The 25,924-nt window shown below is 51.9% G+C and overlaps 1 protein-coding gene across 2 annotated transcripts; it reads right to left on the bottom strand.

Annotated features, from left to right (window-relative positions):
• Window positions 1–538: 538 nt before the first annotated feature.
• On the bottom strand, window positions 539–25,924 carry TRAF6 (TNF receptor associated factor 6). 2 transcript variants are annotated; one of them, XM_075567551.1, is made up of 7 exons: window positions 25,805–25,924; window positions 17,702–18,029; window positions 14,705–14,855; window positions 13,775–13,933; window positions 5,239–5,310; window positions 4,540–4,617; window positions 539–4,349 (listed from the first exon to the last, which is right to left on the bottom strand). In XM_075567551.1, the coding sequence occupies exons 2-7, from the start codon at window positions 17,998–18,000 to the stop codon at window positions 3,435–3,437; spliced, it is 1,674 nt and encodes a 557-aa protein (XP_075423666.1). In that variant the 5' UTR covers window positions 18,001–18,029; window positions 25,805–25,924; the 3' UTR covers window positions 539–3,434. The 2 variants fall into 2 exon arrangements, with proteins under 2 accessions (XP_075423666.1, XP_075423665.1); XM_075567550.1 differs by having other exon boundaries at window positions 25,756–25,856.

Genomic DNA, 25,924 nt, shown 5'->3' with positions numbered 1-25,924 from the left:
GACCACCGTATGGTCTGAAGGACAGGGTAGTCCAGAAACGTTACAGTATATGTATGCTGCTCTGATGCATTAACACAATAGAAGTTTATTTGTACTCAACCTAAGGCGCCTCCTGTGTACTTCCTCTACTCCAAATACTTGTTCATGTTCACGTGGATCCAGCTTTGAGACGCCGGCATCAACAGAGGGTGAGCACCAAGGAGGAAAATATTGTTATTAACTATATATTTTTATAAGCAATAGTGTGCCACTCATTCACACCTTCCAATGCATGGCGTCAGGAAGGAATTTATTTCCCCCTTATGAGATATCATTGGATAATGTATCACTGGGTTTTGTGTTTGCCTTCGTCTGGATCAATATACTGCAAGTACGGATATAGGATCAAGTATCCGTCGTCTACATTTAGCATACGTTGAACTTGATGGGCGCATGTCTTTTTTTCAACCTCATCTACTATGTAACTATTTATGTAACATTGCAACCACATCATATTTATCTTCTTCCAGGTATGATTGATGCCTTATAAGTACAAACGTTGAAAACAAGTCACTTTTACTTAAAGATGAGCGGTTTCACATATGGCTTGTGCCCACAGATTACACAAGGTTATTGTACATTCAATAGACAAGAACATGTGCATATTTGTTAACAATACATTCAAAATCCTGTGTTTATTAAATAAATCAGTTGTTTAGTAGCATATCATACTACTTCCCTCCCCCCCCCCCCCCCCCATACACCCTTTTTAACGAGTTAATGTATTAAGCTGCTTTGGGTTACTATAGCAACCATTTACGAAGGCACAGCACTTTTGAAATAGGCGGCCATATTGTGAACCCGGAGAAGCAAAATCTTTGCCGATCGATTACAGGAGAACGGATCAATCGGCAGCTAAGGTAATTACAAAAACAAAAAATGCAAACTTTTTAATATATTTAGCTTAACCATAGGAATACATACTGTATGGTTCAAAAATGATTTCTAAATGTTTGTCAGCATTTTGTGATGTTCTCTTTTGTATACAATATCCCCCACAAACAAATTCCAATCAGCAATGAAAATAGTGCAATGTAAAAGTGAAAGAAATTCCCCAAATGTCTAGAAATTTGAATAAGAATGAACCAGCTTTCCGCATCGCAATAACAAAACGAGGCGGGTGAATGCTTTTAGGGAACGATGACACCGTACTGTGTAACAGGATGTTTGTGACGGTAGGTGGTGGCCATACCCGTGTCCTTCTAGAAACAATTCCCCACTAAACGTTGCAGAAAAACAAAAATGACAGCAGGTGCCAGTAAATGGGAGTTCGACAGATTGGGGACCCACAAGGTGTTACCCTTTACTGGACCCTTCAAAAGTAGGGTCACCAAATCCCCCATCCCTAGATTACTATAGATAAAAATTACTTATGGGGAACCTCATCATTGTCATTTGTGAACAAATAGGAAGTAAAAACAATGTCTGTGTGGAACGGAGGACAACCTCAACAGGATAGGAACGAAAGGATCATGACAGGGTAACGCCCATAAAAGTTACATTTATTCAACTCACATAAGCAGTAACAGATAAAAAAACAACCACCTACGCATTTCGCAATCCTGCACTTTATCACCTTGATAAAGCATAGGAGCGCGAAACGCGTGTTCTTTTTGTACCCGTTACTGCTTATGTCAGCTGAATAAATATAAAACTTATGGGAATTACCCAGTCATGATCCTTTTGTTCTTGGCCTGTTGAGGTTGTGCTCCGTTCCACACAGACATCGTTTGGACATCTTTTTTTTCAGCGGATTCTGCACACCATTAGCCAGATCCACTGAGAGAGCTTCAGAAAAGATAGCAGCCTTTGTGATGTTACATCCCCCCCCCCCCCCACACACATCATTCCTTTAAGTTTGCAGAGGTGAGGTTTATATATTGCGCCATATACTGTGGCGGGTACCACTAGGCGCGAATCCTCCCACGCATCTAATACCTGGACTGTTGAAGGCATTTCCGGACATTGATTTAATATTGGTAATACTCTATAGAGCACAGACGGACTGAGCACCACCATGTCACCCCTAGACAGGAAGTAAAGCCTGAAACACTTACTGATGGCGCGCCATAACCTCATGGCTTTAAACGCTCGTTAAAGACAATCCGCATACTGGCAGCTTCGACAATGAAGCGATAGGCACTGTATATAGAATTATTGCTATTGAATAATTCAAAAGTATTTATCAGCAAATAAAATGAGCACTTGAGGGTACATGGCATGTCTGAGGTCTGTAACCCTGCCATGCAAACGTACCCACACGTTGGTTTTTATTTGCCGTACACTGTACGGGGAAGGTGTTTTTGCCACTTTTTTTTTTTACCCAGCATAACTTGTTTTGTGCCCAAGAATTTATTAGAAACAATGTTTTTCTTGTGGTAAAAAACCCCCAGAAAACAACCTTTTTTTTTAACATAAAACCCAATGCATCGATAGTGTACAGCGTGCAGCAGACATTAATCAGTCATCCGGAAACTGGTGCAAATATCGTAGCAGGAGGTATTAGAAGAAAATGCCAACCTCTGTTATGGTGAAATTACCAGCAGTGGATCTTCTCACAACTGATGTGTTTGATTGAAAGGCACGCGTGTGTGGTGTGGGGGGGAGAGAAGTGCACGCGCGTGTGCAGGGGGGGAGAGAAGTGCACGCGCGTGTGCAGGGGGGGGAGAGAAGTGCACGCGCGTGTGCAGGGGGGGAGAGAATTGCGCGCATATGTGGGGGGGGGGGGAGAGAAGTGCGCGCATGTGTGGGGGGGGAGAGAAGTGCGCGCATGTGTGTGTGTGTGGGGGGGGGGGAGATGTGTGTGCGTGTAGAGAAGCCTGCCATGCTTACGATGATTCTCTTGTAGCCGGGCTTGGAGTGGAATAAAGGAATCACAAATGCTTACATATTCACCAACATACTGTTTTTTTGTGCTGGGGAAAGTCTGCATTTCCCGCAAACCCAGCCCTTTCAGAACTATAACACAAACACTTTCTTTGTAGCTTCTCCCACGATCACTAGCTTTGCACAACATTCTGCTGTCAGTTTGCATAGTTTCCCTTCAGGTGGGTGGATTTCTTTGGATTCAGGAAAAAACGGCAGATTAATCTGCTCTCTGGAAGATAAGGGGGGGGGGAGACTATTTAATAAAGACCCCCCTGGTGCACAACTGGTGCAAAAACAGCACCATATTGATCATAGGAAAGGACTCCCACTGTGAGCACTAGAATATTTCTCTGATACCCTCCTCCTGGTTTTGCAGCCAGTAGACTTTAGTAAATACCCTAACCTCCACCAGTTATGAACTTCCAAGCAACTGCAGAAGAGCAACGTTACCGGCAGCCAGGTCACTGCTGAGAACTGTCTCATGTAAGAATAGTGCCGAGAGTTTTCGCGGCACTGTGTGTGGGACGCTACAAGACGCCGTCCGTGCTGCGTGGCTGGAAGCCTTCCCTGCGTAGGCTGCTTAGATCCAAGTGAGTTGTCACCGCACAACGCACAAGCAGCGTGTCGTTTTTAATGTACTGTCGCTGCTTGAGAGCCTGAAGGTGCATGAAAGTAACATAACCGAAGCCCTTGGGGTTACGCTGCATGGTGGGCCTTTGGAAAGCCAGCAGGTCTGGTTTGGTGTCCATCACCTCCTCCTGATTCTGCTTTATTGGGCCTTCTGACTGGTCCATGATGCAGAGCCGGATGGTTCCCTGGAAGGGCCATGGTAGGAGGCCGTCGTACTCGCCCTGCATAGTGTGTACGAAGAGGGAGATGTAGTTAGCACAGCGCTGGGCGCTGGGGAGCTGGATGTGCAACCGCAAGCAGAGCTTATAGCCGGGTCTCCCCGTGTAGAAGCCCGGGCTGTGGATGACGACCGGTTTCTCCTCCTCCTGGTGTTTCAGGTGCACGCTGAAATTCTCGATCTTCCACACGTAGACGCCGTTGTACTGCTGCGCCTCCACCTCTGCCATTTTGTCCTCCAAGATCCGGATAGTGCGTTTCAGGTCAGTCACATAAGAGCTCTGAGTCTCCATCTTGGCAATAAGCTCACGGATCTGGTGGTCTTGCTTTACCAAGCGTCCCTCCAGCTGATCAACTGTCTCCCTGAGGTTCCGGGTCTCTTGGCTGCAGTCGTGTTGGGCAGATAAGAGAGAGGGGTGGGGGGGATGCATGGAGAGGGGTCCTGGCTCAAACTGGCTGAGGTCACTGAAGGAGATATTGGGCAGGTGGGTGGTTGGGGTCATAGTGGTGCTCACGCTACGTAGCGTCTGCGCCATCATGCGCATGTGTGCCTGGGTGAATTCCTGCAGGTGGCGGGCCAGCTCGTTCCTCTGCATCTGGAGAAGGAAAAGGGTGGGACATTCAGGAAACATGGACCATCAGGAGGAGCAGCATTGTAATGTAGCAACGTGAGATTAACATTTTCAGTGTCGGGCTCTGAAACACTTTATCTGCTTGGCCATTTAGCATCTTTTTGTGCAGCTGTATAAAAAAAACAAAAAACAAAGCTAGGTGAGTAGCAGGTACCTTTTCTGGGCATCCGAATGGGCTGTAAGTGCAGGGAATTGGAGCCATAACACAGTCTACCTCATAGTGACTAGCCATCTGAAAAAGAAACAATATCACACTGTTACTACATATGTCCTTGGACTCATTATATCCTGAGATGATATTTACATTTAATATAATAATCAAATCCATGAATAGCTATAAGAGAACTGGTAAAAAATAAAAAATAAATGATCAGGAGTGAATTCAACAATAACAATACTTGTTGGCCTAAAGAGATTTCATAAAATTAACAGAAAGTAGTTGGAGAATGGATGGTAAAAATGAATATATGCGGAGGGAACGTAGAGGTACAGTGCCTTTAAGTATTATTATTATTTTTATTATTATTAAGTAGCAATCGGACGGAGCCGCAGTTCATCGCTTCATAATAGACATTTTCACACCTACTGTATTACTAAGCGAACATGTAATTTAACCCTGTTGCCTTACAAAGTGTTGTAGGCCCCAATCTCCATGCAAGGATCAATTTAATGTGCTGGGTACTGGTGAGCTGTGCCAGTGAGACATGCGACTCTAACATACTCTTCCATCTAGATTCCTTATGCTACACAGTTCTGGAATTCTAACAAGCCCAATAAACCATTGTGTGCTCTCTGGCTGTTACCGTCCCATCCATAACGCACAGCAGAAGGCTCCCAAGCAGACATATCCTACCTGCTCTCGGATGAGGTTCGTTTCACAGTATTCACACGTCACGTAGGCCAGGGGACAGGTCTGGTCATGCTCCTGCATTGTACAGTATAGGAAAATGGGTGAGACTTGCACATCAAGACATGGAGGGAGATAAAGGACAGATCAATGCGTAAAGTCATACAGAGAAGCTTAGCTGCCAGTAGAAAGGAAGGCCACGTGTGGGAATGCATCTACAACCACCTGATGCTTCTTCACGTTAACCTTTTCATCGGTAGAGGAGCCAAACGCCCATCGCCCATGTCATTAAAAGGGACATGATAATGGCAGCTCCCATCAACAACGAAATGTTTCCTATGATAAGAAAGTCACCATACAGCCAACATAACAGACCAGGAAAAGCATTTGCAGTGGGGCTACTTTAATGGCTTTATAGAGCAGCTCAAGCTCATTGCACAGTGCAGTGTGTGCATGTATTCCCCTGATTTTGACAGCAGCTGCGCAATCTTATTAGACTAACAGTAAAACAATGGATTGGCACTCGTATGTACAATACTAAGCAAGCAGAAACAAAAAAGTAAAGACTCAATTACAAAATAAACGCCTTAAAAATACTTTTTAAAAACAACGGTTTTATTTTAAAGGGCACTCAACAGTAAACAATAGAGGTGCAGTGCTGTGTGTCGAGGTGCAGTGCTGTGTGTCGAGGTGCAGTGCTGTGTGTCGAGGTGCAGTGCTGTGTGTCGAGGTGCAGTGCTGTGTGTCGAGGTGCAGTGCTGTGTGTCGAGGTGCAGTGCTGTGTGTCGAGGTGCAGTGCTGTGTGTCGAGGTGCAGTGCTGTGTGTCGAGGTGCAGTGCTGTGTGTCGAGGTGCAGTGCTGTGTGTCGAGGTGCAGTGCTGTGTGTCGAGGTGCAGTGCTGTGTGTCGAGGTGCAGTGCTGTCTGTCGAGGTGCTGTGTGTCGAGGTGCTGTGTTGTGTGTGTCAGGTTTTTGACACAGGCATGCATTGTCTCTGGATCTGAGTACGTGTGCAAAATTTGGGATCGATTGGACAATGGGAAGTAGACGAACTTTTGATTACAAGATTTGACCAAGACAGACAGAGGAATCAAGTTCAATAAAACCGTTGAAAAACATAGTGCTTGTAGTGGTTAAATGCTGGTGCCTTGTACAGCGACAGGAAATGCAAACATTGGTTAGCAAAACATGTTCCAAGTTCAGTTACATACTGTTAATAGCTAAACAAAGCAAACCCCTTCGCCCTGCCCAGCAGGCACTAAGGGGAAGGCACTCAAATTGGATATGGGTAATATACAAACTCCAACAAAGCCCTCTGACCCCATCGGGTGCGATGGTATGATAACTCTCTCTGACGCTGTAACCTGAATCCTAGCAAGTGCATAAACTGGATTCAGTAACAGCGGCCCGAGTTACTAATAACAAGCACTAGTTACCTGTGTAATACCTCACAGCTATCAGATGACATAGTCCCCAATATGAACTAAGTACAGGTATACAGGCATACCCCGGTTTAAGTACACTCACTTTAAGTACACTCGCGAGTAAGTACATCTCGCTCAATAGGCAAACAGCAGCTCACGCATGCGCCAGTCAGCACGTCCTGAACAACAATACCGGCTCCCTACCTGTACCGAAGCTGTGCGCAAGCGGGGAGACTATAGAGCCTGTTACACATGCGTTATTTCCATCAGTTATGTACGTATATGACGATTGCAGTACAGTACATGCATTGTAAAGTGGGAAAAAGGTAGTGCTTCACTTTAAGTACATTTTCACTTTACATACATGCTCCGGTCCCATTGCGTACGTTAATGTGGGGTATGCCTGTATGTTGTATGTGTAATAGCAAACAAAAAAGGTAAGTCTCTTCGTAGTTACAGCACCCATACACATGGATCATAGTCACACCGCCCCCGTCTTCAAGAACGCAGATTGCAATAAGTATCTTTTAAAAACAAGCTGTCACCACAAGAAGTGGTTAGAGAACATACCCCCGGACAGCTCAGACGCCCGAGGAGGAAATGTTCAGACTGTTCTACCTTTAAAGCTCAGGCAGCTGTACTGAAGAATAGGTTTAGAGAGAAAATATGGTAATGCAGATTTGGATGCTGCTATAAACCAAAAACACTGACACTGCAGAGACCAGGTTTATTAAAGCCAAAGAAGAAAGGTGAGGGTGGTAATTATGAAGTACCCGTTATTACAGACTTCAGTAAAGATAATAAGAGAATACAGGAAGAACTTAGCAAGCACTGGCATGTGCCGATGAAAGACCCAGTACTAAAAGATCACATACCTAAGGAACCACGAGTGATCTATAGAAGGGCAGCAGACATTAAAAACAAGTTGGCTCCAAGTTTGTTTAAAAGTATTAAAGAGAATAACACTACGCATTGGCTGCCTAAACCAGTTGGTTTCTTCAAATGTTTTTCCTGTAAAGCGTGCAAACAAGTGTCCACAGAAAAAAATAGTTTCACCTCTAAGACTATAGGTGAAACTTTTGAAACTAAACAGTTTCTTAATTGTCGGATCACATTAGTGGTGTACCTCCTTGAGTGCCCATGTGGATTCCAGTATGTGGGACGTACCAGTAGACCAGAGGGTCCGCATCCTGGAACACATGGGCAACTTCAGGAGAGGCTTCTTGACCCATAGTGTATCCAAACACTTCTCTGTCACACACCACAAAGACCCTGTAGGCCTTACATATAGGGCCCTAGAGACTGTACCCGTTAACTGGCGAGGAGGAGACCGACTGGCCAGATTATCCAAGAAAGAGACCTATTGGATATATAGATTACTCACTTACACCCTCAGGCCTCAATGTAGACATTGATTTGGGAGCTTTTATCTGAATGTCTATTTGAGCTTTCATCTTTTTTTATGCGATATTCTATATTAGGATGAGCGGTTAAAACCATTTAGTTTATTGTGATTGTACCAATACGGTGTTATTTTATTTCATCCCATTATTCCCCGTCTCTTCAAGATACTTTTTGTACTTTTTGGATTTTCGTCGTTAACCATGTTTATGTTGTATGATACTATGGTTTGTAGATTACCATGTATAACTCAATACAGGATGCTTTAAGGATTCATTCCACATAACGGAGACACGTTATGCTATCCTGTGTCCACCATTGGTCAGATTTATGCGATAGAGCGTTTTAGATACACTCTTGTATGTTGGGTTGACAACTACCATATGTGGGGCATTGTTACCCCAGTTTTAACACGTTTTTATATATGTATATACATTTTCTACAATATTTTATACGACATGAAACAAGTCTATGCCCATTTTTTCCCTCCAAGGGAGTTTTTGTGCACGTCTACTAAGAGGTTTTTCTGATTGTGATTTTTACCATGAAGGTATATCTACCACTATACCTCTGGATACATGATAAGGATATTTTTATCAGAACGCATTTTTTGGGATATGTATTTTCTAATTATAATGGACGTCTGTTATATACTATAAAAAGGGGGAGGGAAGATTGTGTGCAATTCTGCAAATATGTACACTGAGGGGACTTTATGTAAAGGAGAATTGGAGGACATGCACATTCTCCCTTATAGATATTTTTATTTGCATTTATAGGTGTAAGCTATACAGCTGGGCTTTAATTTTTCTAAGTGTGTGATACTACAGGTGCGCCGACGAGTATTCTAAAACTTGCCTGGGAAAATCTGGGTCTATCACCAGCAAGACCCAGGTACATGCTGAGTACTGTACATGCTGCAACATTTCAGTGACATTTCTGCAGAGATTAACAGCCCATCGGATTAACACAGCAGGGGTCCCTGGCAGTCCCATTCAGTTTGAATGGGACTGCCATGGACCCCCACTGTTAATCTGATGGGCCATTAGTCTGTCTGCAGAAATGTCACTGAAATGTTGCAGCATGCATTGTACCCAGCATGTACCCAGCATGTACCTGGGTCTTGTTGGCGATGGACCCAGATTTGTTTTAGAATACTCGTCAGCACTACTGTAGTTAGGCAATGTTTTTGTAAACCACAAGAGGGAGCTATATCCATTTTTTATGCAATATTTTATGCATTTATATATCTTAGCTTTTTAATTTTTAAATATTTATCTTAATGTATTGTATATATGTATATATATGTATATATATATATATATATGCATATATATATATATATATATATACTAATGTTTGTTTTATGGCTTTCAAGTAGGAGAAGGGTCTTTCAAATAATATACAGCAATTTGTCATATTTATAAGAGCTGTGTGTTTAGGTATGTCTAGCAATTGTCACCATGAATGTATATATGGTTAGAGCAGTCTGTGACTGACTCAATATTTACATATCCCAATAAAAGAGTTTCTTCATTTTGTGATTGAAACCAGATGCACATTGGAGGTAGATTTTCTTCTCCTCAGTTATGACAAGCAGCTCTATAAAATACAAAGCAATATGCTAAATGCTTTTAGCATATCACGGACATTATTTTAAAAGATTTTCTAATTGATTGAGAGTCGAGATACACCCGGTCAATATACCAGGTATAAAGAGAGCCTCCGTTCATACCACCAACAGGACCTGACGAAGAGAGACTACTCTCGAAACGCATAGCCCTGTTTGGTGGAGCTGTAGTATTTTGATCACAGAAGGCCACCCCTGAAGAAGTCCGGTTGTACCCGGATGAAACGCGTAGGGTTCCTGTTACACCCCGTGGATACTGCCTGGAGGTCCTGCGAAGTCGGTCCCGATCCTTTGCCTGGTGTTGCGTTCCTCGCCCCGGTTTGCTCACATACTCTCCGCCACTGCCGCCATTGTCGAGCTTCCACTACTCGTAGCCGCAGGCACTGATAGGCGGAGAAACGCCTGTGACGTCAGACGCCATCCCCGAATGCGGAAGTGAGAGCCAGGGAAGACACGCCACCCTCTCAACCACACAGCACATCGGCACCGTAGACTACAGCACCCAGAATGGTCAATCTGCTTGTTTTTATTCGTGAGCATGTGAGTGCATCTGAGCTCCTGGCTCTACAATTGTTCTATTAAACTGTATTACGCTATATTCTCATTTTCACTTTTATGATCTGAGAGTTCAAGCATCATCCATCCCTTTGATTCCTGCCTTACCATCTATTGCACCTCAGGGGAGATCTTGCGCTGTGTCCCCCCCAATGCTATCCTGAGGAATTGAGTAATCCCTCTATCCAGCAGCTTCTCCTCACGGTGATATCTATTTACTTAATATTTCTCTAATCACATTGTCACTGTATATTTGGGTTTGCGCTTCTAAACTTCCTTTATCCATCAAACCTGCAATATTGTGGACTCTACTATATCCACTGCTCAACTAAGTGAGCCACTATTTTTATATGGTGGGTGAACTGCCTGCGTGGTACAACACCACTGATTTTAATTGTGTTTAGTATTCAATACCTGATTGGTCAGATATTTTGAATGATCCCTCTCTCCTTTTTTAGATTGTTCATCACATTAAAAGATTATTTTTAACCTATTCACCATATCATTGCACCAAGTTTAGTGTGGGGGGGGGGGGTCAGAGGGCTTTGTGGGGTTCTGTTTCTTTGAGTTTGTACAAACTGTTAATAGCAACAAAATAGCCTTGTGTCAAGGTCCCCTAGACCCCTTCCTCAGCCTAATTTTTGCTATTAACAGTATGTGTGTCTGAAGAACTTGAACATGTTTTGCTAACCAGCCCTTAATTTTCCTGTATGCCGTAGACCAGGGACGGACAACTCGGGTCCTTAAGGGCCACCAACAGGTCAGGTTTTCAGGATATCCCAGTTCAGCACATGCAGTGCAGTTGTTGATTGAGACACCTGTGCTGAAGCAGGGAAATCCATAAAACCTGACCTGCCGGTGGCTCTTGAGGACTGGAGTTAGACACCCCCCGCTGCAGACGGTACCAGCATTAAACAACTACAAGGACTCTAAGCTTTTTCTAGTATGCAACATACGAGTGCCGATCCACTGCTTTACCGTTTGTACACGTATGTGCCTAGCGGATACACAGGATCAGAGCAGCAACTGATAACATTGAAAGAATTGAGGACATAAGAATCGGTGGAGTCAGCTCTGCCCTTTTCCCTTTACAGCCTTATTACACTAACATCATTTATCCTGTTACCTGCAAAACCAGTCTAAAAAATGCTTTTAAATAGATGATTATCACAGCTACATTCCGCATGCCCCGTGCACCCGCGCCTTAATAAGATATAACCCGTGTACTCTGTCTCAGTCAGAGACTGATTCACCTTGGGGGGGCGGGGGCAAGAGTTTCTCCCTCCTACGGCAGCATTACCCCATCTGCAGACGGCTCTGGAGATATTTGTAGGTTTATTTTTTAGCCAGTTTTGGACGCACAAAAACCCTACAAACATGGCGCTGGGCCACCAATAGAAAGCCACAATATCATCTCTCCATTATTTTGCAAAAGCTATCCCTGAGCCTGGCGGCCATATTGTTTCCCCGGTGGTCTCCCCAACCCATCTCAGGCTTGACGCTCCGGAACCAGGCCGTGCCTGGGTTACCACCGCTGAGCTGCCGTGTCAGAGTTCCCATTAGGCCCTGGCCAAAGTGGGCAAAAACATCCCCCCCCATTTTCCGCACTCTCGGGCCTATTGGACCTAATGGGGAGGGACTTGCATACCTGTGCCAGCGGCCGCCTCCGTTCTGCCGCCATGCTTCTCCTTCAAAATAGAGCCGCGGACGTCACAACGGACGTTACACAGCGTTCTGTTGACATGGCAACCGTGAAGACGTGACGTTATGACGTTGCGTTACCATGGTAATGAGATGTCATGCGACGTCACGCTGGCGACGTCTGCAGTGTAATTTGACGCTGGATTCTGAAGGAGAAGCAGGGCGGCAGACACAGGCGAGTCCCTAAGGGCTGCAGGGAACCCACCGGGGCCGCAGGGAACCCCCCCCGGGGCCGCAGGGAACTCCCCCGGGGCCGCAGCTTTAATGTTTTCCTTGTTTGGGAAAAGGTCTCCCATCCTGTGTGACTCCCTATATCACCCCCTGCACGCGATGTTGGTAAATGTCTCCCATCCTGTCTGACTCCCTATATCACCCCCCACACACAATGTTGGTAAATGTCTCCCATCCTGTGTGACTCCCTATATCACCCCCCGCACGCGATGTTGGTAAATGTCTCCCATCCTGTGTGACTCCCTATATCACCCCCTGCACACGATGTTGGTAAATGTCTCCCATCCTGTGTGACTCCCTATATCACCCCCCGCACGCGATGTTGGTAAATGTCTCCCATCCTGTCTGACTCCCTATATCACCCCCTGCACGCGATGTTGGTAAATGTCTCCCATCCTGTGTGACTCCCTATATCACCCCCTGCACGCGATGTTGGTAAATGTCTCCCATCCTGTCTGACTCCCTATATCACCCCCTGCACGCGATGTTGGTAAATGTCTCCCATCCTGTCTGACTCCCTATATCACCCCCTGCACGCGATGTTGGTAAATGTCTCCCATCCTGTGTGACTCCCTATATCACCCCCCGCACGCGATGTTGGTAAATGTCTCCCATCCTGTCTGACTCCCTATATCACCCCCTGCACGCGATGTTGGTAAATGTCTCCCATCCTGTCTGACTCCCTATATCACCTCCTGCACACGGTGCTGGTAAATGTCTCCCATCCTGTGTGACTCCCTATATCACCCCCTGCACACGGTGCTGGTAAATGTCTCCCATCCTGTCTGACTCCCTATATCACCCCCTGCACGCGATGTTGGTAAATGTCTCCCATCCTGTGTGACTCCCTATATCACCCCCTGCACGCGATGTTGGTAAATGTCTCCCATCCTGTCTGACTCCCTATATCACCCCCCGCACGCGATGTTGGTAAATGTCTCCCATCCTGTGTGACTCCCTATATCACCCCCTGCACGCGATGTTGGTAAATGTCTCCCATCCTGTCTGACTCCCTATATCACCCCCTGCACGCGATGTTGGTAAATGTCTCCCATCCTGTCTGACTCCCTATATCACCCCCTGCACGCGATGTTGGTAAATGTCTCCCATCCTGTCTGACTCCCTATATCACCCCCCGCACGCGATGTTGGTAAATGTCTCCCATCCTGTCTGACTCCCTATATCACCCCCCGCACGCGATGTTGGTAAATGTCTCCCATCCTGTGTGACTCCCTATATCACCCCCTGCACGCGATGTTGGTAAATGTCTCCCATCCTGTGTGACTCCCTATATCACCCCCCGCACGCGATGTTGGTAAATGTCTCCCATCCTGTGTGACTCCCTATATCACCCCCCGCACGCGATGTTGGTAAATGTCTCCCATCCTGTGTGACTCCCTATATCACCCCCCGCACGCGATGTTGGTAAATGTCTCCCATCCTGTGTGACTCCCTATATCACCCCCCGCACGCGATGTTGGTAAATGTCTCCCATCCTGTCTGACTCCCTATATCACCCCCCGCACGCGATGTTGGTAAATCCCATGAATGCAGTCGGGGCTATATGAATAAAGCACACGATTCTCTGTGACCAGGACCTACCATCTTCTCCTCATAGGCCATGGACTGAGCGCAGTTTTCACAGGAGACCGGACGCCGCGGACACTCCAGCCGCATGTGCTGATCCAGCAGGTTCTTCTGGAAGGAGCGCTGGCACTGCCTGCATTCTACACTGGCAAACGCACACTGTGCTTGATGGACCTGCAAGATCAGACACGCAAATCAGACTGGTATCTAACCCCTCATTAGAAAATGATCCGTTACACCCCCCTTAATCCACTGCGTTGCTTATTTAGCCAGTATGACAGAAACCTGCTGACCGCCGTCTTAACAAGAGAATGTAAAGTGTCTCTCTCATAGTACACTATGTGCCGAATTGCAATAACGTGTTTAAAGATGTTACATCCGGCCAATCATTGCCCCTTTTACCAAAATCTGACAGCTAGAACTATTTTTTAAGAATGGTGTAATGTTCGTTTGCAAACCTAATGAACCAAGACTTGGGAGGGGAGGCATGCTTGCCTATCACTTGGCCCCTTTTTGGCTTAGTCTATACGCTCCGAATTGGCCGAGATCACAGAATAAGCTCCTGTGTGATAATGTCCCACAGCCTCCTTATTTATTCGCTCCGATAAGGACCAGGGGGGGGGGGGGGGGGAGAGAGGGTGGAGAGATACAAAAAATAACACTCCCCCTTTCAGAGGCCCCTAAGAAATGCAATTCGACATCAATTTCCAGCAAAACAAAAGCGAAATCTTTGCTTTCAGCAAGCTTACATTGTTCCCAATAGGTTATTGTTATGGCTGGCTACGTGGGGCGGCACTATGAAGGTTGGTTTAGATGTTTCTTTACCTCTAAACTGAATAGATAAAAGTGACAAGCATCCCACCTCGAAGATGCACCAACCGAAATAGCAGAAGACAGGCCCTGCTAGCCGTGAAACGGTGCACGAGAGAACTGCTTTGCTCTCACCTCCAGGTGTCTCAGCTCCATCTTTGCCAGGCAGCCTTGGCTGGGACATTTCACCTTGAGCGAAAGTATTTCCCGTTTGGCAAAGTTATCTGGGAAGAGTTGACTTTCTAGCAGAAGCTCGTTGTCCACTGGACACTTGTGACCTGCATCCCTAAAGAAGGAAATGGTGAGAGTCAGTGATTTACAGCACAACTTAACGGCACCAGTCAAAGAGCACCTTAAGGGGTTAAATTGTGGTAAGTGGAGAAAAAAAAATACAAACATCTACAAGAATTTTTATATAATTTGTCAAAGTCCCTCTGTATAAGACTATTCCCAAGGCAAATTCAAACTGGGCAGGCGTTTCCCATCTTCAGCTTCTCCATCTGTGACAGACCTGCGATGAGCAGGACCTGCCACCTTCCTGCCTGTAACAGACCTGCGATGAGCGGGACCTGCCACCTTCTTGCCTGTGACAGACCTGCGATGAGCGTGACCTGCCATCTTCCTGCGATGAGCGTGACCTGCCATCTTCCTGCCTGTGACAGACCTGCGATGAGCGGGACCTGTGACAGACCTGCGATGAGCGGGACCTGCCACCTTCCTGCCTGTGACAGACCTGCGATGAGCGGGACCTGCCACCTTCCTGCCTGTGACAGACCTGCGATGAGCGGGACCTGCCACCTTCCTGCTTGTGACAGACCTGCGATGAGCGGGACCTGCCACCTTCCTGCCTGTGACAGACCTGCGATGAGTGGGACCTGCCACCTTCCTGCCTGTGACAGACCTGCGATGAGCGGGACCTGCCACCTTCCTGCCTGTGACAGACCTGCGATGAGCAGGACCTGTCACCTTCCTGCCTGTGACAGACCTGCGATGAGCAGGACCTGCCACCTTCCTGCCTGTGACAAACCTGCGATGAGCGGGACCTGCCACCTTCCTGCCTGTAACAGACCTGCGATGAGCGGGACCTGCCACCTTCCTGCCTGTGACAGACCTGCGATGAGTGGGACCTGCCACCTTCCTGCCGGTGACAGACCTGCGATGAGCAGGACCTGCCACCTTCCTGTCTGTGACAGACCTGCGATGAGCGGGACCTGCCACCTTCCTGCCTGTGACAAACCTGCGATGAGCGGGACCTGCCACCTTCCTGTCTGTGACAGACCTGCGATGAGCGGGACCTGCCACCTTCCTGCCTGTGACAAACCTGCGATGAGCGGGACCTGTGACAGACATGCGATGAGCGGGACCTGTCACCTTCCTGCGTGTGACAGACCTGCGATGAGCAGGACCCGCCACCTTCCTGCCTGTGACAGACCTGCGATGAGCGTGACCTGCCACCTTCCTGCCTGTGACAGACCTGTGATGAGCATGACCTGCCACCTTCCTGTCTGTGACAGACCTGCGATGAGCGGGACCTGCCACCTTCCTGCCAGTGACAGACCTGCGATGAGCGGGACCTGCCACCTTCCTGCCTGTGACAGACCTGCGATGAGCGGGACCTGCCACCTTCCTGCCTGTGACAGACCTGTGATGAGCGGGACCTGCCACCTTCCTGCCTGTGACAGACCTGCGATGACCGGGACCCGCCACCTTCCTGTCTGTGACAGACCTGTGATGAGCAGGACCTGTGACAGACCTGCGATGAGCGGGACCTGTCACCTTCCTGCCTGTGACAGACCTGCGATGAGCGGGACCCGCCACCTTCCTGCCTGTGACAGACCTGTGATGAGCGGGACCTGCCACCTTCCTGCCTGTGACAGACCTGCGATGAGCGGGACCTGTGACAGACCTGCGATGAGCAGGACCTGCCACCTTCGTGCCTGTGACAGACCTGCGATGAGCAGGACCTGCCACCTTCCTGCCTGTGACAGACTTGTGATGAGCAGGACGTGCCATCTTCTTCCACAACGAAAGTGAAGTAAATTCAAAATAGAAGTGGTTCTGTGGCTAAAAGCAGGCATTGATATAGATAGATGGAGGGATAGATAGAGAGGAGACATACATACATACATTACATACTAGATAGACATATCTCAAAGCAGAAAGGGACAGGCACTCCAATCCCAAAAAAGGGTGGTAATTAATGCAAAAGCCGAAAGTTGAGTCATTAAATACCACTTTTTTTGCATTGGAGTGCCTGTCTCTTTTTGCTTGTTCATTTACCTGTTTTGGACGGCTTGCACCCAGTATTATTAAGGTTATTTTGCTTCATTAGTGAGTGCCTGGTCGCTGTATCAAATACAAATATACATACAAGGTGCTGAATATTAAGAGCAGCTTATCCACCTAGTTTTTTCCAAAACTTTTTTTTTTTTAGAAGGAATTGCCCATTTAAGCTACTAAAAATAGCAGCTGCCTAATTTCATGCATATATCCAGTACAACTAACAATAACCACACGCCACGAAAGAGGTTTACGCAAACACAACCCAGCCAAACGTTTACACCGAAGAGAGTCTGTAATCCGCTGGGTAAATAGAATCCGGTGGTTTTCGTTCCCTAAACTGACCACAAGCTTTCAAAGAAGATTTTCCCTGAACACAAACGGCTGAATTGTATTGTTACATACCCTAAACTAGATCAGTTAAAACTCTTCTGCCCAAAGCAGAGGCTTTTACCTGGAACTTGAAGTGCTTGTGAATAAGGAGTTAGTAACCAAACAGAACCAGCAACACACAGAACTACAGGTGCCACACTCCCAGGTGAGATCAGCCATGGCAAACCGTGGCCCCTTCACCACCCATGATGTTGTGCTTTCATTCCTTGTATACAGGTGTGTGTAACTGTGCTGTATCACTGCACCATTTTACATGCAACTCTTGGGGGGTGGAGGGGGGGGGGAAGAGTGCCCCCGTCAGAGGAGAGGATCATTTAGGTTACAGGAACGATGGTGCCCTTGTGACAAACCCATGAATGAAAACCAGTAAGGAAATGCCATGTAAAAAGTGGTAGCTCAGGCTGTAACAGAAGGGCCGGAGATACCCAACGCGTTCTGCCTCTGCGTTTGGGGACCCACCTTAGAGACTTGGTGATGCAGCCTTTGCAGAAGCGGTGTCCGCATGGCGTCTGCACAGCCTCCCGCAGAGCCATTAGGCAGATGGGACACTCATATTTGCTCTCTAGTGGGGGATCAAAATCGACGTCGTAGCCCTGCGTCTCCTCTGTTACCAGGCTCGGGGGGTTCCCGCCGGGGGTGCCCACGGAGGCGTCAAAGCTGTCTTCTTTGGTGATGCAGCACGCACTGGCCATGGCTCCGCAGCAGGCGTCTTCCAAATCACCAGCCTCAAAGCTGTTCCTGGAGGTCAGGAGGCTCATAGTAACGTGATGCACGGTGCGGAGGCATCCTGCGGATCACAAACCCACAGCTGTAACACGGCGTTCTGCACCATTAGTCTTTCATACACTATGCCCATGTCATCTCCAAGCTCTCCTTAGCATGTTGTATGAAGAGCTCCTAGCATTGGAATTTATCTGCATACTTTTACGGTAAAGCACTTCATGCTCGGCTGCAATAATATAAAATAGTGTAACTGTGGGAAAGTCACTTTATCTCCATTTGCCCAAGGTACCAAACTTAGATTCACTGTGATGTTAACATTATCCATTACAGATATAGTGATTGTGAACTGTCCAACAAACGGAATGAATTAACTCTGCTTTCATAAGTTAAGCAGAATACTCACAAGTTCAGCACATATTTCATTTAAAAAGAGTTACTGCACACTATTGTTCAACTACAAAAACAAGTTGAAATATTGAACCCAATAATGAGGCACTGAAAGCAACTGTCCCGCCCCAGAGCAGCGAGCCTAGGGAATCCCCGCGATCCCAAACTGGCCAGAGCGCTGTTTGTCGAGGATCATGCAACCTGCAGCATACACGTTCCCCAGTTTGTTGCACATTGATCAATACAGCTTATATTTTGTCTGACTTCAGCAATTTGTCATTTTACACTGTAGTTAGTATATCCACATTTCCCACATAAAATGCAAACTTATTAAACAGAAAAACAAAGACATGTAAGGCTCATGTTTCATTGTGCTGAAAGTATAAAAGTTATTATTAAAAGTCAGAAAAATACAAAATGTGTTTTGGTGACAGACAAAATTCCATCTCAAATTCTTTAGTAATGGAGAAATCTTTCAATTACTTTGCAAATACAGGGTTCTTTTCTCATACGTATTTGCAGGTACAGACCAGCCCATTACGGCGTATCATAGTTTTCAGAAGTCTGATCGTAATGTGTAACCAACAACCGACATGTTGGCAGAGAGTAACGTGAGAACCACGGGAGACTAGAATGGTGCAGAGAGAGTAACGTGAGAACCACGGGAGACTAGAATGGTGCAGAGAGAGTAACGTGAGAACCACGGGAGACTAGAATGGTGCATATGCTGCTGTGGAACAGCCAAGCTTAATAAACTTTCTGCAGTGCTCCAATCCATAATCATAAAATGCCACATTAATACATCAGCGGAGTTAATAAAAAGACACCAAGAAGGGAAGTTCTGATTAAAATCCAAAGTGGAACTTAGAGCCACAGAGAATTAGAATGGAGGTTTTGTGGAGTGAAAGAGAATATTACACTGCAGAATAAAACATATTCTAAAAAAAACAACAACAAAACCCCTACCGACCGAGTTGTTAGTGTGATATGACATGCAGTATTGTTGCTGAATCACACAGACAAGATTGAGCCATTAAGTTATGATGACACACTGGGAGATGCTGGAAAATCTCTACCGTCGGTGACTGTTTATTTAGGCGTTACAGAGGAAAAACATACCAAGATATAAACCAATGTTATACACCGTGTAAACAAATGCAATGCCATAAAGAAAAACAGACAAGCATCAAAAGTAGCAGGGTGAGATCAAATGAAGTCTGCTACTAAGGCGTTAATGACTGGGAAGGCAGAGATGTAGCAGGCTTTTGGGGAATGTGTGTGTGTTTCTAGGCAGGTGAGCAAACTTTCTGCAACCAGGCACTGAAGATCAGGTGGTCTACCTATTACCTACCTGAGGAAGAGACTTATGTGGTGTGGAAAGCGCTAAGCAACCCCCCCCCCCCCCTCACAAAACATGGTCAATGACATCAAATCTGACACACGGATGCAATGTGCTAATGGTAACCAAACTCCTAAAATACTTTACTTGTATCACATGGACAATGCACAAGGCGGCAAAACAATGCATCAACTGCGCAGGGAACGCTGTTTAAAGGGAAGCAGCGTTACTCAATTACTTAATTTCCATTCATAAGACATTTTGCATTCACAAAAACAAAATGCATGGATCACGCTCTTAGGCTGCGCTTATAGTGCCGGCGACGCGACCAATGACATCACCCGTCGCCATTGCGATAATTGCAATTCAAGTTTAGGCGACGCCGCTGGCTACAAGGCCAGCGACGTCATAAAAGGGGAAGGCAGAGGGACGGAGAAGCTCTCCGATTGGCCGCAAGGAGAGCGTCGCCGAAAAAATCAAATAACAGTGACTACCAGGTTTGTGGTAGCGCTGTCGCTTGGTCGCACCGTTGCCGTCGCGTGCACTATAAGCGCAGACAACGGCGACAATGCATTTGTTTTTGACGCGACGTTGCCGTCACTATAAGCGCGGCCTTACGCAGCTGTAACCTCAAATTACGCAATAAAACCAGGCCAACGCCGAACTTTACTGTACCTTAACGCAGGGGAGCGCAAACTTTTTGTGCTGCACCCCCCTGTCTCTCTGCCCCCGGCTCTCGCGCCCCCCTGCCTTCCTTCAGCCGCGTCAGATGACGCTGCGTGGGCGTGTGACGTCAGGTCACATGGTGCCGTGGCGTCTATTGACGCCGCGTTGCCATGGCGACGCAACACAGGCGGCTGAATCCCGGTAAGTAAACAGTTGCAGGGGCCTCACGCGATCCCCCGGCATTTAATTTAAATGCCTGGGGGAAGAGCGCGGGGCCTCTGCAACTGCCCGCGCCCCCCCCAGCACAATCTCCCGCCCCCCCTGGGGGTCGCGCCCCCCACTTTGCGCACCGCTGCCTTAACGTACAAATGGAAAGCACAATTTAAACTGCCCTGTGAGATGTAAGCAATACTTACAGGAGCCTCAGATAAGGGGAGTACTCACAGCCTGCAAGATAAGGAGTGAGCATATACAGAGCTGGATATACAGAGCTGGATATACAGAGCTGGATATACAGAGCTGGATATACAGAGCTTGATATACAGAGCTTGATATACAGAGCTGGATATAGAGAGCTGGATATACAGAGCTGGATATACAGAGCTCACATGGGAGCTGTGTCAGGCTTAACACCATGCAGCCAGAGTTTCCACACTCCCTTTCCTGTCCCGTTGGAATTTCCAACATTCCTCTGCGAGGAGGTAGCAAGAAGAAGGATTTTTGGACCTTATATGAAGGTAAAGAAATGACAGGCCTGGGAGCATACCTCCTGGAAAGGGTACGAGAAGCACAGGAACGCACATTACACAAACCCTGTTTCTCTTCTGTTTTGAACCTGTTAGCACTTTGCATACAGCGACCAAATGCAATGGCTTGTATATAATGTATAACCCTGTTCTTTTAATGTAACCATGTATTTGTCGTCATAACTCTGTGCCCGGGACATACATGAAAACGAGAGGTAACTCTCAGTGTATTACTCCCTGGTAACGCATGTTATAAATAAAATAAAGAAAAAAGTCTGGTTTAGGGGACGCAGAAATATATTGGAGACAGACTGACTCAGTGCTGGGGGGAGAGGGTCAGTGTCTCGGTGCTGGGGGGGGGGGGGTCAGCGTCTCGGTGCTGGGGGTCAGCGTCTCGGTGCTGGGGGTCAGCGTCTCGGTGCTGGGGGTCAGCGTCTCGGTGCTGGGGGTCAGCGTCTCGGTGCTGGGGGGAAGGGGGGGGGGGTCAGCGTCTCGGTGCTGGGGGGAAGGGGGGGGGGAGGGGTCAGCGTCCCGGTGCCGGCGGGGGAGGGCGGTCAGCGTCTCGGTGCCAGGGGGGAGGGCGGTCAGCGTCTCGGGGCCGGGGGGGGGAGGGGGGTCAGCATCTCGGGGCCGGGGGGGGAGGGGGGTCAGCGTCTCGGTGCCGGGGGGGGAGGGGGGTCAGCGTCTCGGTGCCGGGGGGGGGGGAGGGGGGGTCAGCGTCTCGGTGCTGGGGGGGGCGGAGGGGGGGTCAGCGTCTCGGTGCCGGGGGGGGAGGGGGGGTCAGCGTCTCGGTGCCGGGGGGGGAGGGGGGTCAGCGTCTCGGTGCCGGGGGGGGAGGGGGGTCAGCGTCTCGGTGCCGGGGGGGGAGGGGGGTCAGCGTCTCGGTGCCGGGGGGGGGGGGGGGGGGGGAGGGGGGTCAGCGTCTCGGTGCCGGGGGGAGGGGGGTCAGCGTCTCGGTGCCGGGGGGGAGGGGGGTCAGCGTCTCGGTGCTGGGGGGAGGGAGGGGGGTCAGCGTCTCGGTGCCGGGGGGGGGGAGGGGGGTCAGCGTCTCGGTGCCAGGGGGGGGAGGGGGGTCAGCGTCTCGGTGCCAGGGGGGGGAGGGGGGTCAGCGTCTCGGTGCCGGGGGGGGGAGGGGGGTCAGCGTCTCGGTGCCAGGGGGGGGAGGGGGGTCAGTGTCTCGGTGCTGGGGGGGGAGGGGGGTCAGTGTCTCGGTGCTGGGGGGGGGAGGGGGGTCAGTGTCTCGGTGCTGGGGGGGGAGGGGGGTCAGTGTCTCGGTGCTGGGGGGGAGGGGGGTCAGTGTCTCGGTGCTGGGGGGGAGGGGGGTCAGTGTCTCGGTGCTGGGGGGGAGGGGGGTCAGTGTCTCGGTGCTGGGGGGGAGGGGGGGTCAGTGTCTCGGTGCTGGGGGGGAGGGGGGTCAGTGTCTCGGTGCTGGGGGGGAGGGGGGGTCAGTGTCTCGGTGCTGGGGGGGAGGGGGGTCAGTGTCTCGGTGCTGGGGGGGAGGGGGGTCAGTGTCTCGGTGCGGGGGGGGGGGAGGGGGAGGGCAGCGTCTCGGTGCCGGGGGGGTCAGCGTCTCGGTGCCGGGGGGGGTCAGCGTCTCGGTGCCGGGGGGGGGGGGAGGGGGGGTCAGCGTCTCGGTGCCGGGGGGGGGGAGGGGGGTCAGCGTCTCGGTGCCGGGGGGGGGAGGGGGGGGGGGGGTCAGCGTCTCGGTGCCGGGGGGGGAGGGGGGGGGTAAGCGTCTCGGTGCCGGGGGGGGGAGGGGGGGGGTCAGCGTCTCGGTCCTGGGGGGGAGGGGGGGGTCAGCGTCTCGGTGCCGGGGGGGGAGGGGGGGTCAGCGTCTCGGTGCCGGGGGGGGGAGGGGGGTCAGCGTCTCGGTGCCGGGGGGGGGAGGGGGGTCAGCGTCTCGGTGCCGGGGGGGGGGAGGGGGGTCAGCGTCTCGGTGCCGGGGGGGAGGGGGGTCAGCGTCTCGGTGCTGGGGGGAGGGAGGGGGGTCAGCGTCTCGGTGCCGGGCGGGGGGGGGAGGGGGGTCAGCGTCTCGGTGCCAGGGGGGGGAGGGGGGTCAGCGTCTCGGTGCCAGGGGGGGGAGGGGGGTCAGCGTCTCGGTGCCGGGGGGGGGAGGGGGGTCAGCGTCTCGGTGCCGGGGGGGGGAGGGGGGTCAGTGTCTCGGTGCCAGGGGGGGGAGGGGGGTCAGTGTCTCGGTGCTGGGGGGGGAGGGGGGTCAGTGTCTCGGTGCTGGGGGGGGAGGGGGGTCAGTGTCTCGGTGCTGGGGGGGAGGGGGGTCAGTGTCTCGGTGCTGGGGGGGAGGGGGGTCAGTGTCTCGGTGCTGGGGGGGAGGGGGGTCAGTGTCTCGGTGCTGGGGGGGAGGGGGGTCAGTGTCTCGGTGCTGGGGGGGAGGGGGGTCAGTGTCTCGGTGCTGGGGGGGAGGGGGGGTCAGTGTCTCGGTGCTGGGGGGGGAGGGGGGTCAGTGTCTCGGTGCGGGGGGGGGAGGGGGAGGGCAGCGTCTCGGTGCCGGGGGGGTCAGCGTCTCGGTGCCGGGGGGGGTCAGCGTCTCGGTGCCGGGGGGGGGGGGAGGGGGGTCAGCGTCTCGGTGCCGGGGGGGGGGGAGGGGGGTCAGCGTCTCGGTGCCGGGGGGGGGGAGGGGGGTCAGCGTCTCGGTGCCGGGGGGGGGAAGGGGGGTCAGCGTCTCGGTGCCGGGGGGGGGGAGGGGGGGGGTCAGCGTCTCGGTGCCGGGGGGGGGAGGGGGGGGGGGGGTAAGCGTCTCGGTGCCGGGGGGGGGGGTCAGCGTCTCGGTGCCGGGGGGGAGGGGGGGGTCAGCGTCTCGGTGCCGGGGGGGGAGGGGGGGTCAGCGTCTCGGTGCCGGGGGGGGGAGGGGGGTCAGCGTCTCGGTGCCGGGGGGGGGGAGGGGGGTCAGCGTCTCGGTGCCGGGGGGGAGGGGGGTCAGCGTCTCGGTGCTGGGGGGAGTCAGCGTCTCGGTGCGGGGGGGGGGGGGGAGGGGGGTCAGCGTCTCGGTGCCAGGGGGGGGAGGGGGGTCAGCGTCTCGGTGCCAGGGGGGGGAGGGGGGTCAGCGTCTCGGTGCCGGGGGGGGGGAGGGGGGTCAGCGTCTCGGTGCCGGGGGGGGGAGGGGGGTCAGTGTCTCGGTGCCAGGGGGGGGAGGGGGGTCAGTGTCTCGGTGCTGGGGGGGGGGGGGGGTCAGTGTCTCGGTGCTGGGGGGGGAGGGGGGTCAGTGTCTCGGTGCTGGGGGGGGGAGGGGGGTCAGTGTCTCGGTGCTGGGGGGGAGGGGGGTCAGTGTCTCGGTGCTGGGGGGGAGGGGGGTCAGTGTCTCGGTGCTGGGGGGGAGGGGGGGTCAGTGTCTCGGTGCTGGGGGGGAGGGGGGTCAGTGTCTCGGTGCTGGGGGGGAGGGGGGTCAGTGTCTCGGTGCTGGGGGGGAGGGGGGGTCAGTGTCTCGGTGCTGGGGGGGAGGGGGGTCAGTGTCTCGGTGCTGGGGGGGAGGGGGGGTCAGTGTCTCGGTGCGGGAGGGGGAGGGCAGCGTCTCGGTGCCGGGGGGGGTCAGCGTCTCGGTGCCGGGGGGGGGGGGGGGTCAGCGTCTCGGTGCCGGGGGGGGGGAGGGGGGTCAGCGTCTCGGTGCCGGGGGGGGGGAGGGGGGTCAGCGTCTCAGTGCCGGGGGGGGAGGGGGGGGGGGGTCAGCGTCTCGGTGCCGGGGGGGGAGGGGGGGGGTAAGCGTCTCGGTGCCGGGGGGGAGGGGGGGGGTCAGCGTCTCGGTGCCGGGGGGGGAGGGGGGGTCAGCGTCTCGGTGCCGGGGGGGGGGGAGGGGGGTCAGCGTCTCGGTGCCGGGGGGGGGGAGGGGGGTCAGCGTCTCGGTGCCGGGGGGGGGAGGGGGGTCAGCGTCTCGGTGCCGGGGGGGGGAGGGGGGTCAGCGTCTCGGTGCTGGGGGGGAGGGGGGGTCAGCGTCTCGGTGCTGGGTGGGGAGGGGGGTCAGTGTCTCGGTGCTGGGTGGGGAGGGGGGGTCAGTGTCTCGGTGCTGGGTGGGGAGGGGGGGTCAGTGTCTCGGTGCTGGGGGGGAGGGGGGTCAGTGTCTCGGTGCTGGGGGGGAGGGGGGGTCAGTGTCTCGGTGCTGGGGGGGAGGGGGGGTCAGTGTCTCGGTGCTGGGGGGGAGGGGGGGTCAGTGTCTCGGTGCTGGGGGGGAGGGGGGGTCAGTGTCTCGGTGCTGGGGTGGAGGGGGGTCAGTGTCTCGGTGCTGGGGGGGAGGGGGGGTCAGTGTCTCGGTGCTGGGGGGGAGGGGGGGTCAGTGTCTCGGTGCTGGGGGGGAGGGGGGGTCAGTGTCTCGGTGCTGGGGGGGAGGGGGGGTCAGTGTCTCGGTGCTGGGGGGGAGGGGGGGTCAGTGTCTCGGTGCTGGGGGGGTCAGTGTCTCGGTGCTAGGGGGTGGGTCAGTGTCTCGGGGGGGTCAGTGTCTCGGGGGGGGGGGGGTCAGTGTCTCGGTGCTGGGGGGGGTCAGTGTCTCGGGGGGGGTCAGTGTCTCGGGTGGGGTAGTGTCTCGGGGGGGCAGTTTCTCGGGGGGGGCAGTGTCTCGGGGGGGGGCAGTGTCTCGGTGCTTTGGGGAAGTGGGTCGGTGTTTCGGTGCCGAAGGGGGCCCGTTTCCCGGTGCTTTTGTCTCTCACCCGGCAGCCCCGGCCCCCCTCTCATGCCCCGGATTCCTGCATCCCTTACCGGCCCCCGTCTGTCAGTCTCTCTCTCTCGATCACTTCCGGGTACCGCTCCCCTCCTGCTGTAATTCCCTTTCCGGTTCCGTCACTTGCGGGACGTCAAAAGCGTCATCAGTGAAAGCGC

Source organism: Ascaphus truei, chromosome 12 (genome assembly GCF_040206685.1).
Source record: "Ascaphus truei isolate aAscTru1 chromosome 12, aAscTru1.hap1, whole genome shotgun sequence".
NCBI lineage: Eukaryota > Metazoa > Chordata > Amphibia > Anura > Ascaphidae > Ascaphus > Ascaphus truei.
This window is presented reverse-complemented; position numbering and strand designations above follow the sequence as displayed.